Here is a 17,221-nt window from a genome sequence, read left to right on the forward strand (position 1 = left end):
TTGATTTTAACCTCTTCTGTTTCGTCCTTAAAAATCCCTCCGTTCTGCCATTTCCGCCTCCTCTCCGCCGCCGCATCTTTTCCATTCCCCTTTCTTCTTCCTCCGAATATTCCCAATTCGGATCCCCAATTTTTGTTCCCAATTTTCTTTAAATCTCTCCCTGTTCTTCACTCTGTTCTAACCAGTTCTTAGCTTTGGAGGCTATGGAGGTTCCTGTAATTAACAGGTTAGGTGGCCTCGATTCCGACATGGCTTCCTTGCACAATCCCACACTCCTTCCCCAGATTTTCGCCTCCCGTTCTGGGTTTCAAACGATTTCACAATCCCTTCATCTCTGGCAATGGAGCGCCGTCATTATCGCCCTTCTTGCTACTTTCAGCGGCGTAATCAACCGGATTAAGCTTCTCCTCGTCGTTTTCCGGCGACAGAAACGTCTTCTTCAGGAAATTGTCGACGATTCCGACTCTGACGGCGATTTCTCTCTCGACGATTCTGCGAGCTCTGTTTCGTCGTGGTCGGAATTTGAGGAAGACGACGCCGACGAGACAGAGTCTTTGTCTTCCCGGAGTTGGGATTTGAGTGATCGGGATTTCCTCGTCAGGGGTTCCGATTATTTCTTAAACGATTCCGAAACGAAACGGACTTTGAGATTCCGTCACCGGTCAAGCTTCGACACCCAAGACGACGGCAACAACAACAACCAGTTCTCGTGGGCGGAACTCACCGGAGGTAAAAGCGTCGTGAAGTTATGGGATAATCTCAGCTTCCAATTCAACCACCGTCCTTCCGACGAGGGTATTTCCGGTAATTCATCCATTAACCTCTGGGACACGCGCGTTGGTTCGCAAATGCCGGCGTTAATCGCCGACTGGAAGTCGATGACCGGAAAAGTCTCCGGGGTTAAATTTACCGGAGATCGGAAGGTTTATATAAGTAACGAAGAGGCGAGGAGGATAACGGTCGGTGACGTGAGAAACGTTAAGTCACCGGTGGAGAATTTAACGGCGGCGGATGCGGAGACTTGGTTCGACGCCGACACGGTGATGAGTTGAAAAGGAATCCGAGTCAGAGGGTGAGTTCGTGTGACTCGGACGGTGACTCGGGTTAGCTAAATGCCAGCTGTGCTGGATTCTATGTGAGTCAGCAACACATTTTTAAAATGGGAGGACAAGATTGTAAATAAAATATTGTAATATTTTATTTTTATTAAAAGCAAAAAAAAAAAAATTAAATATGTTTGTTGTCCGACATGTCGACCTGGATATTGTTGGTTGGAATAAAATTAAGTGGAATCTAAAGTGGTTGGTATGAAGCACATGATTTGTCTAATTATGGTGATTAGCATTAATTATGTAATTTAATTATATAATAAAATAAATACACCCGAATGAATTAGATAAGATTTTGTGTATTTTTGTCTGATCCCACGTTAGTGGGAGAGAGAGGAACGAAATATTTCTGATAAGAGTGTGGAGAACTCTCTCAACAGATGCGAACAAAATATTTGTGGAAACCTCTCTCTAACAGAGACGCGAACGAAATATTTCTAATACGAGTGTGAAAATCTCTTCCTAACAGACACGTTTTTAAATCATGAGGCTGACGCCGATACGTAACGGACTAAAGCAGACAATATCTACTGGGTTGGAAAGGAGCTATGTGCCACGATGACCCTTAATCAGGTGGATTGTAGGATCTCTCACATGGGTTGGAAAGGAGAAAACACGTGAGGCTGATGGCGATACGTAACGGATTAAATTAGTGGATTATGTATAATAATTATAAATCTAATAAAATATAAACATATTGTGGTTAATAATTAATAGGACTAATTGAGTCAACAAATACTATAAATGAACTTAAATTAAAAATAAATAAATAAAAGAGGAAATTTATTTGTGATATTCAAATAAATTTGTTGGTCAAATTATGACATTAATTATAATGAACAATTATTAAATTGACCAGAGCTGTTACATTATTTGACAATTATGGGCCTCCATTAATAGGCCCATTAATGGGATAATAACTACTTGGGCTTCCATTCAGCAGGCCCAAAATGATTGGGCCTGTATCTTGATAAACCCACGGAGTAAAATTTTATTTTATTTTATTTTATTTTAGTTTATGTACTTTTAAGTATTTAAATTAATTCATAAATATTAATAAAACGTATGCATGACGTAAGCTGAGCAAAGCAGACAGCGTCATGTCGGCGCCGAACGCCGACATTCAATCACTTTTGTGGAAGCTTTGATCGTGGAAATTAGATATATCTAGAAGGTTTTTTAATTATTTATTTTCGAAAAAATAAAATATTGGACCATGAATTTAAAGAAAGTCAAATAAATGCTAAATCCAAACCAATGTTTTGGCTATGGGTTTTTCATTTTGACCCAAACTTTAGCTGGGTCGGAGGTCGACGAATGTGGTCCACTTGAAAAACATAAATTGTCATCTCGACGTGATATGTGAATTGTTCAATAGTACTTCAACGATTGTGTGTTCTATAGAGTTGGTGCAGTTTTCACGCGTCTAGTTCTACAATGACATGCTCTTTTATGCCTCTTTTATTACTCTGTTCAGTCAGAAGTTGATCCAAAGTGTTAGATGATGAAAGTCTCGCTAATTTAGAGAATATAAACATAAAATACTCTCTCTATTGGTATAAGACCTTTTGGGGAAGCTCGAAGGAAAGCCATGAGTGCTTATGCTCAAAGTGAACAATATCATACTATTGTGAAGAGTCATGTTTGTCTAACATGGTATCAGAGCCGTGTCATGTTTGTCTAACATGGTATCAGAGTCGTGCCCTAAACTTAGTCATGCCAATAGATTGGTAAATCCTCAAATATCGAACAAAGGACTTCAAAAGAAAAGGAGGAGAGCTTATGCTCTAAGTAGACAATATCATACTATTGTGGAGAGTCGTGTTTGTCTAACACAAAAAACGAGAGTAGACTACCTTAAGTCTATTGTTCTTCTCTAGCCTAATGGTAGAGCGGTCGACTTTTCTAACTAGCGTTCATTGTTGAATCGTGGAACAATCAATCAAACTCTAACCGTAGTTTTAAATCAAATTTAAATATCTTAATTGATAAACTATGTTTTATATATCCATTTCAAAATTTATTTTACAATTTCTTTCTTATTTTTAAATTTTAAATTATTATATATTACTCCTCAAAATATCAAAATCTCTATATTTTTTTCAAGTTTCTTAAGTTATTTTATTCTCATCTCTAAATAATACTAAAAAAAAAAAAAAAAAAAAAAAAGAAAATTACGATTCTAACCCTTTTATCATTAACAAACATATAATAATCATGATAATCACCAAAATAATTAAATTTTTTAAGAACTAGTGGTGTTAAATAATATTTCAAAAAAAACGAAATTAAATTTTATTTAATCATAGAGGAAGTTTAAATTATAATATAATTTACAAACGTTGACTTTAAACTTTATCCCTAAAAACACAATAAATTAATCATAATGACTCAGCCCATCTCCATCAAATAGCCAATAAATTTATATTTAAAAAAAAAAAAAAACCCAACAAATTCTTCAAAATAATAAGCTGTACACAATTGACCAAAAAAAAAAACCCCATATGGCCCAAAGAATGAATTGAATTCTCATAAACATTTCACAAATTAATGAACATTAAATTAAAATTCCGGCAGCCCTTTGAGAAACTCCATGAAAGAAGGGGACAAGGAATTAACCAAAGAACGAGGAGTGAAGAAGGGACAATTACTGTCCTCCTCCGTCACAACCGAGGAGGAATCATTGTTGTCGGACGGCGCTTTGTCGGCGTTGGGGGGAGAGCAGCCGGTGAGGCGTTGGACGAGCGCCATGAAGTCCTTGGGCTGCGTGTGGATGATCTTGGGGGAATGGGTGTAGATAATGACCGGGCGGCGGAGCTGCGGCGGGGGAGAGGGCTTTCGGATGGTACGAGAATGTTTGTGGAGGAGGAGGGGCGGTGGGCGAGGGCCGTGGATGTGGCGGGGCTTGGGTGGGCTCATGGCGGAATGGGGCGGAGGGGATTTTGATTGTGGAGAAGTGAAGCAATTAAAGGGGCAAAAAGTGGTTAAGTTGTTGGAGAGAGATGGGGGGATTTATATAGGGAAATTAGGCTGTGAAATGAGCTGAAAGTTTGATGCTTTTAAGGTTGGGATAATGTTGAAGAAAGCTGTGATTTCTGACCGTTGACATGCATGTATGATTATGGTATTATTGTGTTTTTTTTAAGGTCTAATTGTTGTGTGTGTGTGTGTTTTTTTTTTTTTTTTTTTTTAATTTCAAATTGGTGGATTGTTTTTTGAGTTGGGATTCTTATGTCACATGTGAAACCTTTGTGTGTTTGATTTAATTTTAAGGTATTCTAATGGTGGGTTTGACAATTGTTTGTGTAATTCATTACTTTTTCTATGGTAATAATAATTGTTTTTTGTTTTCGATGAATACGCTTTCGGGTTACTTAGGGTTTGGGATTGATGTCTATTTAATTTATTGAACTTTCACGATCGACACTTTTTGTAAGGGGGGAGCGGTCAGGTCTGCCCTCATTCGAATTACGTTAGGAGGTCTACTGTTTTGGCTTGTTACGTATCGTTATCAGCCTCATAATTTTAAAACGTGTCTACTAGAGAGAGGTTTCCACGTTCTTATAATGAATGTTTCGTTCTCCTCTCCGACGCATGTGGGATCTCACAAGGTCTTTCTCTTTTGTTAGATTTCAAGAGATACTACGAGTCCTTCGCCCCAGAAAAAAGGGTTGGCTTGTCAAAAGTTCGGTTCCTCTATGAATAAAGTTAAAATAACAACAAGGGTTTGTAGAACGAAGGGAGTGTACAACAGGGGTGTAACCCCACTTTTTGGCTTGTAACGAGGGAGGTCTCGAATGGGGTTCTTCACGAAGTTTGAAAGAAATGAATAAAAAAGAGTTTCTCTATGGCTTCCTCGTTTTGAGATATTATGGCTTTGGGGTCGACCCAGATAACAAATAAGAAATCCTTAATGAAAAACTATTAAAAATACTCAATAAGTGACCACACTGTTGAGATCGAAAAATACAGCTACATGAAATATGTTTCATGACCGGTGAAACCTACTTCTTATGGTGGTTCTTTGGACTCTATTTTTATTTTCATGTAGGGTTGAATGCACAGTACTTCTCTACGTATAATTCGTGCATGTGCCCATAAATGTACTAGGTGAGCTCCTTAACGTACCCTTAGGTCTAACTATGGGGATAGCTCATGCTCACGCTATTGAAAACTGTAGTGTCCGCATCTATACATAAGATAGTAGATAAGTAATCCATGTTCGTGTGACATACAACATATATGAGGTCCTACATTAAGAATTATGGAAGAATGAAATGGTACACATAATACTTTCGTGATATCATACCTTCCGTAACTATATACAATAGTCAAGTTGAGACATTGGAACCAACCCTATTTTATATATATATATATATATATATATATATATATATATACTTTATTTTAATTAAAAAGTTTATCATTTCCCATATAGTTATTTAGTATTTTTTGTCGTACTAAGAAGGTTGTTAAATGACATTAAAACACATTTTATTTTTGAAATTTGACTTTGAATTCAATTCTTACCAAAAAATAAAAATTAAAAAAAAATTGAAAACCATCCATTTTAAAAAAATGAAAATAATTATCAAATAGGTCACGTATGTAAACACCCTGGTTCGTGGAACCACCATTGTAAGAGTGTTTAAATGACTCGAGAATTTGATCAACCTAAACTACCCAACCTTCTGAGTTAAGTTAAATTTTTTCGATTTCGTTCGCCGATTAACGTTTTTTTGTTGGGTCAACCTACCAACCCGAATAAAGGTTACCATCCAATCCTACTCTACCATATTTTTAAGATTATTATAAAATTAAGAATATTTGACGTTTGTAACGGATGTCAGTGATATATTATGACTTGTGAAGGTTTAAATATTTGACGTTTGTATGATTTTGTAAGTTAATTTTAAAAAAAGAACAGTCCGACAACCCATCCAACCTAAATCGAAAATAAAGTGTCGGGTTAGGTTGGGTTGAGTTATGAGCTCTATTCGAGTCATTCGGGACACCAATCCAGCTAACCTAACCTAACTCGTGCATACCTCTAGTCCATTTGCGGTTTAATAAATATATTACGAAACTTTAAATTAAAATAAACAAAATTACCCACCAAAGTTATCGCCTTCAACGTAAGAATTTTCAAACTTAATATTATAAATCCAAGTAGCCCCAAATGACAAGAACAAAAGGACAGAAGAACAAGACAGTAAGACATGAACGTGGGGTTACCATTTGAAACATCGGAGAACCAGTTCTAGAGACTCCCCTTGACAGACGACGGCGGAGGCGGCGGAAAGTCAAATTAAAATTATCCATTACCCATTATCCATTATTATTAATTATTTATTATACAAAATTTCAAGTGGGGTTTGCATAAAATAAAAACATTAACACTGTACTTTATTGACCATATTTAGCTTCACAACATTATAGTATATGCTCGGAAATTTCATAATATAATGTTTTTATAATATGATCGCATTCCTTAATACATTATTATTTAAACATTTTTGAAATATTAAAAACACCCAAATCTAAGCCTCGCTCGAACATTCATATAATTTAATAAAACAACGGTTTGATTATTCAACGTTATATTGAATTTTAATTTTTTTTTTTTTAATTTTTGATACGCAGTGCGTTTTAGAAGAAATTTGGTCGATAAATTCTTTTATTTTCCATTTTTGGTAGGACGCCATATTTTTTCCGTTGATTAATTATAATATATAGTATTATTAATTGTTTGCAGCCATGCAAAATAATATTCATTTAATTTAAACTATTTTTTTATTATTTATATTTAGGGTTCTTAAATTGAGTGGCAGCTTCATTCGAGGAAAAGTCCAAAATTGGATGGACTTGCATGCAAATAAATAATTGTTTGGGGTCACTTTTCAAATAAATAAATGTTGGTCAAACACGAATTTGGTTGACTTTTATATAAAGACAAAATAAATGAAATTCTTTGACTTTATATAAAACTTGATTATTTTCTAACACGTGACATCATCTATTGAAACTTGAGTTTATTTAGGAGTAATTTTAAAATAAATAATTTTTTTTATAAATAAAATTAGGATTGAGATACAAAATTGACGTTATTATTATTATTTTTTAGAGAATTTAAATATTTACGATTTAACCTAATATTCAACTTTGGTTAATGTGAACGTATTTAGGAAGTCGTAATAAATAAAAATAATCCGTATTAATAAATAAATTTATTACGTGGTTGAAAATTGAAATTTCAAATATTTATTTACGGCATTCCATTTTTTTAATTATTTAATTTCGTAATAGACCACCCATTGTTTTTTTTTTTAAGAAATATTTGACTTAAATTTTATAATATTTTTTTGTTACTAAAATATGGGTCAAATGTAAATTCATATTTTCTATTAAAAAAAAAATCTTTGAGACAGAGAATAAAAATCAAAAGTAAATTGTCAATTATAAATAAGAAATACATCTCTATTGGTACGAGGCCTCTTAGGAAAACCAAAAGTAAAGTCACGAGAGTTTATGCTCAAAGTGGATAATATCATACTATTGTGAAGGTTCGTGGTTCTAACATAGTATTAGAGTCATGTCTTAACTTAGTCATGTCAATTGAATCCTCAAATATCAAACAAAGAAATTAAGACCCTCAAAGATGTAGTCGAAAGTGACTCAAGTGTCGAACAAAGGGTGTAGTTTATTCAAGGGATCCAAAGAAAGGAGTCGAGTCTCAATTAAAGAGAGGTTGTTTGACGGCTCCATAGTCCTACGGAAGGTTAGCCTCAAAGGTGTAGTCAAAAGTGACTCAAGTCTCGAACAAGTAGTGTATTTTGTTCGAGGGCTCTAGAAAAATAAGTTAAGCCTCAACTAAGGGGAGACTCTGTTGAGTCAGTTTTAGATTGTTTCGACATATTCTCTAGGTTTAGAACATGTCAATTTCTGTTAGCTATTTTCTTGTTATTAGTGGAGTTGAGTCATGTTTTGTATTTCTGTTTTTCTGCAATTTTGTGTATTTCCCGTAAAAAGGCATGGGAAGCTACAAATAAAGACAATAATTCTGGTGCATTTGCCAAGTTTCTGAAACTTACTCTTCAAGAGTTCCATAGACCTCAAATGATGCTCTATATGTACTTTGTTAGCTAATCAAGGGAATGATCATATTAGGCTAGCTTCGAAGGTGTCGTCATAAGTGACTCAAGTGTCGAATATAGGGTATTTTTTGTTCGAGGGCTCCAGAGGAAGGAGTCAAACCTCAATTAAGAGGAGGTTGTTCGAGGGCTTTATAGACCTTAGGAGAGACTCTATCGTATAGTTTGTTCGACGGGAGGATTGTTATTAGGAGAAAGTCCCACATCGACTAATTGAGAGAATGATTATGGATTTATAAGTAAAATCCACGGACCAGTTACCCATTTGGTATATGGTCCACAAGAACTGGGGCCAAGTACACAAGCTCAAAAAGAAAATGGCCCAACCCACTTACAATTCAGGCAATAAAAAAGTAAAGAACTGGAAAAGAAACAAACACCAAGTAGACAATAAACAAGGGATAGCTAACCCAATTTCGTACACAACAGGCAAAGTGCAGAAACCAATACAGCAGCAGCAGCAGCAGCACACACCCCGCCGGCTGCCGGCCACTGGCATAGAAACACACAATAAAATAATGAAAACCCCCAGAAAAAGAGTGTGCAAGTTCTTATTTAATAGTATGATGCGCATGCAGAGAGGAAGCAAGGCGCACGCACGCACGCACGCACGCACGCACGCGCACTGAGCAGTTGAGTTGCTGCGCGCATCCCTTAAGGTTCACTCAACTTTTTTGGCTGAATTTTAAATGGCGCCGAGGAGGAGGAGGCGGAGGAAGAAGAACACATTCGCCGACAGCAGGGTCATGTCCACTTCTGCCGCTTCCTCATTGTTTTTTTTTTTTCCCTTTTTACGAAGACATGCGTATGCACAATCCCAGTTCTTGTTGCCTTTTCATTTCCTGCGCTGCCGCTGCTCTGCTCTGCGCTGCTCTGCTCTGCTGTCTTCTCTGTCACTTGCTTCCTTTCTGTGTTCAACACTTTCAGCTGACTCACTACAAAATCATCATTCCCCATGGCTTCCATCTATAATTCTATATTGCATTACATTCTTTTGACTTCCTTTGTAAAACAATAATAACTACATCGGGATGAGAGCGATTTTGAGGATAGAAGGACAGATAATTAAAAAAAATTTAGAAGAATCGAAAGTTATCGTCACTACTAGAAAGATGTACCTTTTCTTTTCAGTGGCTCAATCGTAAGAACTTCAAAATTAAATGTGTTTTATTTAGAACAATTTTATATTGATTGACATGGTAAGAATTTTTCTAAGAAGTATGCAAGTTAGAATAGAACATGCCGGAAAGACACTTGTTGATTTGATCGGTAGGGATAGTTTTTTTTTTTTTTGGGTTAGATCTCACATTGGATGGGGGAGGGAAACGAAACATTTTCTTATAAAGGTGTGGAAATCTTTTACTCAGAGACGCGTTTTAAAATCTTGAGGGGAAGCCTAGAATGAAAAAGTTGAAGAGGACAATGTCTACTAACGGTGGGCTTGGACTGTTACAAATAGTATCAGAGCTAGACATCGGGACTGTTACAAATGGTATAAGAGCTAGACACCGGGCGGTGTGCCAGCGAGGAAGTTGAATTTTCGAGGGGAGTGAATTGTGAGATCCCACATCGATTGAAGAGAGAAACGAAACATTTCTAAGGGTGTGAAAACTTTTTACTAACGTACTCGTTTCAAAATCTTAAAGGGAAACCTAGAAGGGAAAGCCTAAAAAAGACAATATCTACTAGCGGTGGGTTTGAACGGTTACAAATGGTATCAGAGCCAGACATCGAGTAGTGTGCCAACGAGGCCGCTGGGAAACGAAACATTTCTTATAAAGGTGTGGAAACTTCTCCCAAACAGACCCGTTTTAAAATCGTGAACGAAAGCCCATAAGGGAAAACCCTATGTGCGATCGAACAGTTACATCTTTAAGAAGTGAGAAGTAAATAACGTGACCGTGTATCGCAGGAAATATTAGAGTCATTAGATGTCAAATCTAAATTATGGGTATGGAGCGTTACATCTTTACTCACTTGAATCTCTCGTTTATGGATCAATATCTATCGATTACAAGATAACAGATTTGAAGCGTTAACTTCTTGGTCAATATACATAACTTAACTAGTTGAGTCATACTTAATTAAGCGGTCAGCTTTTTATGCATGTATTTGTTTATTACTCGCTTAACTCGACGGCTAGGACACATGCTACAAACTAAGCCAATCTCCCCAACTATACATGAACTCAATCATGCACTCGAAACCTATCTTTCAAGTCACACTTAGTATTAATCATAATCATGGAGCCACACATTTAAATACATGAATTGTATTAGAAACATTATAATATAGGCTTCTAAGCCCTAGGCCACTCAAACTAGGGTTTATAAAAACTATGGGCTAACCAACATACTCTCACTTTGTTTTCTATTGGGAATTGAAAACATGCGCATGATTCAAACAAACACATTTTCTCATAAGAACAACAAATAATAACAATGCATTTATATGATTAAAACCATGAAATCTAGATATTGGGTTTGTTCAAGAACTTGAATGGAAATGGACAAACTAAGTGGACCGACAAGACAATAATTTTAAGATTATTTCCATGTTGTGTTGTACGATGAATATCTTATGGTGAGCTACGACATTAAATTCTAAGCATATGATAAAATTAACACCCAAATAATTTGTAGATGAAATGTCCATTTCAAAAACATGTTTGTATAAGAAAACTATACAACCTTAAGCTTTGTCTTTAATTTTAGATCAAATGGTTTGGTCCCCATTTGGATGACATTTACCCGACCCAAGAAAAATCTTTCCATTTTCGCTATCTTTTTTTGAAATTTCGTACCTAATTTAGTTGTTTGTTTTAGTTCTACTTCTATACGTAGTCAAATTTTCGGAAATGACAAGATAAGTGTCACCGTCCAAGCTCACCGCTAGTAAATATTGTCTTTTTTCGGGTTTTTTGTTATGGGTTTTCCCTTAAAGTTTTTAAAACATATCTTGATCTTACAAAAGGTATCGAAGATCGTTAAATCAGAATTCGACTCAAAGCTTAAACGGTTTGACAAATTTGATTATCGTGATAACCCATCAACTCAACTTGAGATTAATTGATTTATTTTAGACCAAAATTCTCATAGTTTCAAATTAATTATAGCTTGTCTTACCCATGTGCTTGGTTGATATGATGTTGTTAGTAGAATAGTCTTAGAGATGCTAATCGATATGGAATTCAATGGTGTACTATCATAAGCTTCTCATATCATGACAAATAAAGAGATATCATTTAAATTTAGAGTGAAATTTCTTCCCATAAGCTAAATAGGACCCGAAACAGAATTATATTTTTCGTCTTCGGAGGCAGAGGAACTCAATACTTGCAAATTCTCCACGGAGGCAGGGACGGAGAGGGAGAAGACCTCCTCGACCCCGCCCGAGCCGTTGACATCTCTATTAAAAATCAACATTAGTGGCTAACATTCAGCCGCCAAGGGGGGGTTGAGTATTGACTTTCATAATATTCCATGACAGAATGATAGAATGGAATTAGATCTTCAATTATGCTTATATATTTTTTAAAAAAGATATGAAATTGAAAAAAAAAATAAAAAAAAAGAAATAAATAAAAATAAACAGAATCACATTATTTATGTAATTTACTTGAACATTACAGTAATTCAAGAGAAATTAAAAAAAAAAATGAAACAAATTTTGCTATGTTGAATACTGTATATTTGTTTAATTAAAATCAACAAAAAATGATCCAAAAACCAGAACCGGCGGCGGCGGTGGCGGCGGTGGCGGCGGCGGTGGCGGAGGCTACTCCTCCAAGAAGCGGTTTACAATCCTCAAACTGGGTTCCCAAATCTGGTTCTTCCATATCTCCTCCCGGTTCATCCTGTTCCCCGGTTCAACCGCCGCCCTAAACGCCGCCGTCGCATTCAACACGTTTATATCCCAACCCGCCTGTTTCAGTTTCAAAATCTTCCCAATCTGCCTCTTCGCCAGCACGTGCGTGTTCAATTTGATTTCATTGACGGCGTCATCAAACGCCGATTTATGAATCTTGTTATTCCTCGCCGGTGGGTATTTTTTAAAGTACTTATCAAACTCAGGAACTCCAATTGCTTTTCTAATCCCACTATACGACGCCGTTTCCGCCGTAGTTGGATCATAAAACTCGGCTAATTCCTCAAACATCCCGAGTTGGAGCATTTCATCAACTCGGATTGATAAATACTCTGCCAATATCGGAAACGCCACGTCAAGCCAGAGGAAACAGCACCGGTAACGTAAATCAGAGGAGATTAATCTGGGGATAGTAGCGTTGAATACGTCGTCGTTTGGATTGAAATGGGTCACCAACATTGCGTGGATAAAGGAATTTGACCCACCGACAAGAATCGGGAGTTTGCTTCTAGAAGCGATGTCGGAAACGACATTGTCGGCTCGGATTCTGAAATCGAGTGGAGTGAATTCCCCTTTGTCGGAATCTATGTCGCCGAGAATATGATGTGGGACGTCATGTCGTTCGTGTAATGGAATCTTGTTTGTTGTAATGTCTAAGCCGTTGTAAACTTGCATTTTGTCGGAGTTTATGATTTCGGCTGGGAAATGAGTGCCTAATCGGACGGATAATCCAGATTTGCCGCACCCCGTGGCGCCTAATATCACTAGAATCTTCTCCTTCCCGCCGGTGGTGGTGGCTGCTGCCGCAATGGCGTTCACGAACCGCCGTTCGCGGCGGCGAGGAATCAACGGCGACTTTAGAAACGAGATTCTAGAAGAAAAAGAACAATAAGCAGAAGAAGAAGAAGAAGGCAGTGTCATTTCTCTGTTTTCTCTGTGTTTTTCAAATACAAATTATGAACCGGCGGATACATATACATTTATAAATTTGTATTGTGGCCCACCATTTTTGTAAAAAAAAAATTTAATTTAATATTCCATTTATAAAATAATATTCCAATTTAATTAATTTAATCTTTGTTTTTATTGACTAAAATAGAAATATAAATGTATTTTACTTCTACACCCGTGACTTTTTCGGTATTTACACTCATCTCCCATTTTCTATTATTTTTTTATTTCACGTCCAGAATAATAACACTTGAGATTCAATATCAGTTGGAGATGAGAACGAAACATTTTTTTAAGAGAAATCTGAAAAAAAAAAAAAAAAAAAAAACCTAAAGAGGACAATATCTGCTAGCAATTGCACTGTTATAAATGGTATCAGAGCCAGACATCAGGTAGTGTACTCGCGTTCGTAACATATAATTTAAAAAATAAAATGGACAAAACTATATTTAAATTTACTTATGTTTTTTATTTTTGCATAAATTAATGATTAAGCCTCGTCATCTTGGGAACATCATTCCTTTTCTTTTGCAATTTTTGAAATCATTTCCCCCAAAATAAATAAATAAATAAATAATGAGATTATTTTTTAAAAATGAGCAGTAATTAAAGCCAAAATCAAATTATACGGATATATAAAAAATTATATTTATCCGTCAAACTAAAAAGTATAATATTTAATTCACTTTTAATTATTGCAACCACACTCAATCAAATTCTTTTTAATAATTTTATTTATTTATTTATTTTTGTATTGTTTCAAGAATTTTTGTAAATCGTAAAATAAATTATTTATTTATTTATTATTTTTATAATTATTTCAAGAGTTTCGTTAAACTAAAAATTATTTTTTTTTCGTAATTTTTGTAAATCGTAAAATAAATTACTTATTTAGCTTAATTAATTTTAATTAACATAAATTGCTATTGTAATTATGCATTACATCAATAAAATACTATTTATAATAATTATGTATTATAACCATGTAAAAATAAAATAATTATTATTAACCCTAACAATGATGATACATTAATTTCTTTTTAATATTTATATATATATATATATATATATATATATATATTTTTAAGTTCGGGATGAGCTGATTCAAATCCCATCATTTTCAACTGTTAGTCAAAAGCTTAATGGAAAAAAAAAAAAGAAAAGAGTGCGATTGAGACCTGAAAAGTTAAAATTTTACTTTCGGATTTATAATTTCTTCTTTTTTAAACTTTTTTTATTTACGATACATTCAATTTAGCAGCGTTGGAATATAGTAGGGGTATTTTGGTCATTTTACGTGAAGGAATGAGAAAAATATTTTGTTTGTATTGTATAGGAGAGGAGACAAGGCAATAAGTTTCATGTTAAAAAGAGAAAAAGGAAAGGGGAAAGGAAAGTGTGTTATGGGGATTAGAAAGGAAAAAGAAAAGTAATGATAATTAATAATGGGAAAAGAATAGAGAGAAAAGAGAGTGAATGTCGGAGAGAGTGGAAGAAAATGAAGCATGAATAATGGAAGAATGGAAGCTATGTTTGGGAAGTTGTCTCCATGTGATGCCCACTTGTGGCGGCAACCGTTGTGGCCATGGGGCCTTCCAATGCCATCACCCATAGAACTCGAGTCGTTCTCGTCTTGATCACGCTCGTTATGTATCATCATCAGCATCACGGTTTTAAAATGCGTCTGTTAGAGAGAGGTTTCCATACCCTTTTAAACAATTCTTCGTTCTCCTCTCCAAACGATGTGAAATTTCACAATCACCCCGTTCAGGGTTGAGCATACTCACTGACACTCGTTCTCCTCTCCAATCGATGTGGGATCTCACAATTCACCCTTTTCAGGACTCAACATCCTCGATCCCACAATCACCCCTTTCAGGGCCGAGCATCCTCACTAACACTCGTTCATCTCTCCAATTGATGTGGGATTGCACAATCCACCTCCTTTCAGAACTCAGCATCCTCGCTAACACACCACTTGATGCCTAGCTCTGATACCATTTGTAACGACCTAAACCCACCGTTAGCAGATATTGTCCGTTTTAACCCGTTATGTATTGTCGTCAGCCTCACGATTTTAAAATGCGTATGCTAGGGAGAGGTTTCTACACTTTTATAAAGAATGTTTCGTTCTCCTCTCCAACTGATGTGAGATCTCACATGAGAACTCATCTAACCTAGACAACCCAATGTTTTTTTTTTCCCGGGTTAGGGTTAGGTTGAATTTTTTGAAAATGTCTATTCATAAGTTGACATTTTTTCAGTTGGGTCTCGACCAACCTGGAAATAGAGTTACAATCCAACCCAATTCAACCCTACCCTAGTTTCAAGTTTGTAACCGATGTTAGTGATGCGTTATAACTTCTGAGTTGGGTTGTAAACTTTATTCGGGTTATTTGGATCACCAATTTCGGGGCGGTCCAAAAGACTTCTCCAATCCAATCCGATCCTGTATATCTTTAATTTGGACATAAACGAGGTATAGGAATGAAATAGAAGACGACGTCGGGATTGAGTAGATATGTAGGGTAAAGAAAAAGGGTGTAATAATTGGAGTATACATATTAGAGACCCCACCTCCTTTTGAATGTCTGAATTGAGCCAACCTCAGCAACTAATGCACTTATGTAATGCTTCTATTTAAGGGAACAATCAAAAAGATAGAGCACCACCTTCATTCTTATTACAAAATACACTAACCATAATACCACATCTCCTTGTCCCCCTTCACCTTCCTTTTCTATTTCCTTTACAAATTCTATGACTTACGGGTTGATATTCCGAAACATGTTCAGCTGCAAGAACCTAAAATGAAAGATCGACCGACCCCTTTTGCCTATCAACCGAGCTGCTTTACCGAGGAGGTTCAGGAACGAATTAGGGTTAGGTTAACTGATGGTTCACTACCAGCCAGCTTTGATAATGGAGGCTACGTAGATGTCATTTCAAAACAAAATGATAGATAAATGAACATGCCACAAATCATGTTTGACGTACGTTGTTTGAATATCGTACGTCATTGTTATGAACGGTTGATCCAATGAGCTATTCTATAACCTAATTCAAATGATTTATAAGCTATCAAATAATGGAGCGTATAATGATCGTTTTTTTTTTAAAGCAAAATCTTTATAAGTTTTGTTTTTAGATTTTCTATCGTGTTCATTACGATCATGAATCACATAAGACTCGTCATGTGTTATGTCGTGACTTTTGAAATTCGGTTCACGAATTTAATGCCTTAAACTTTGGAATATCCCGAGAAAAAAAAGAAATAAAGAGCATGAAAATTGAAATTCAACCTTTGACTGTCTCATTGACAATTTTAGCACCTTCTTTTTTTGACAATTTTATTGAACTATAAAGTAATTAAAATTTTAATTTATTTAAAACATTATTAAATATATTAAAATACTTTGAATTTCAAAATGGTCAAAGCTCCAAAGTAAAAGTAAAGAACAATGAAGAAGAAAATAGACCAAACGGGTCGAAATTTTGAAATCCGTCCACCTCATCGTCCACCTCATCATCGATCTTCTTCGTGTTTGAACTAAGACCATATTTAAAAAAGCGTTTTTAAAGTTTGAATTGTGAATATAATGATGAGTTTTAGTTGAAAATATTTTGATTTAATTATTCGTGTTTTCGAAAATATTAATGATTACTGCATACGATAATTCTAGGGTTTTTCAAATGCAACTGTGAATTCGAAAAACTAACAAAATCATCGGGAAAAACCTAAGCTGATGAAACTAACGTCGGAAAAAATTATTGTCACGAACACTTTAAGACAAGTTACGTCCGGAAAAACCTAAGCTGATAAATTGTTGATTATTTATTATAAATTCAAATAAAAGGATGGAAAATTTAAATTATTAGCGTTGAAAAAAGTAACAGGTTATTTTAAACGTTTGTTCCGACAAAAAAAAAATTATTAAAACACGAAATTGTAGAGAACCGACAATGAAGCATAAAAATAGTTTTTAAATAAATAAATAAAAAGATAAAAATTAAATTTCCTCTTTTTAAGGGTAACGAAAAAAAACAATTAGTGTCCTTTTCAGTTACCTAACCGACGGTAACTTGCATTTAGTCTGTGGAGATGTCGGAAAAATAATAAAAAATTAAAAATTAAAAATAAAG

At 35.2% G+C, this 17,221-nt stretch overlaps 2 protein-coding genes across 2 annotated transcripts; one reads left to right on the plus strand and one right to left on the minus strand.

Annotated features, from left to right (window-relative positions):
- Positions 1-1,312, plus strand: LOC111449528. Its single transcript, XM_023089455.1, has one exon. The coding sequence runs from the start codon at positions 204-206 to the stop codon at positions 1,050-1,052; it is 849 nt and encodes a 282-aa protein (XP_022945223.1). The 5' UTR covers positions 1-203; the 3' UTR covers positions 1,053-1,312.
- Positions 1,313-12,001: 10,689 nt separating this feature from the next.
- On the minus strand, positions 12,002-14,744 carry LOC111449909 (adenylate isopentenyltransferase-like). The gene is made up of 2 exons (XM_023089997.1): positions 14,654-14,744; positions 12,002-13,023 (listed from the first exon to the last, which is right to left on the minus strand). The coding sequence occupies exons 1-2, from the start codon at positions 14,742-14,744 to the stop codon at positions 12,038-12,040; spliced, it is 1,077 nt and encodes a 358-aa protein (XP_022945765.1). The 3' UTR covers positions 12,002-12,037.
- Positions 14,745-17,221: the final 2,477 nt, after the last annotated feature.

The sequence above is a fragment of the Cucurbita moschata genome, unplaced genomic scaffold, assembly GCF_002738365.1.
Source record: "Cucurbita moschata cultivar Rifu unplaced genomic scaffold, Cmos_1.0 Cmo_Scf00011, whole genome shotgun sequence".
NCBI lineage: Eukaryota > Viridiplantae > Streptophyta > Magnoliopsida > Cucurbitales > Cucurbitaceae > Cucurbita > Cucurbita moschata.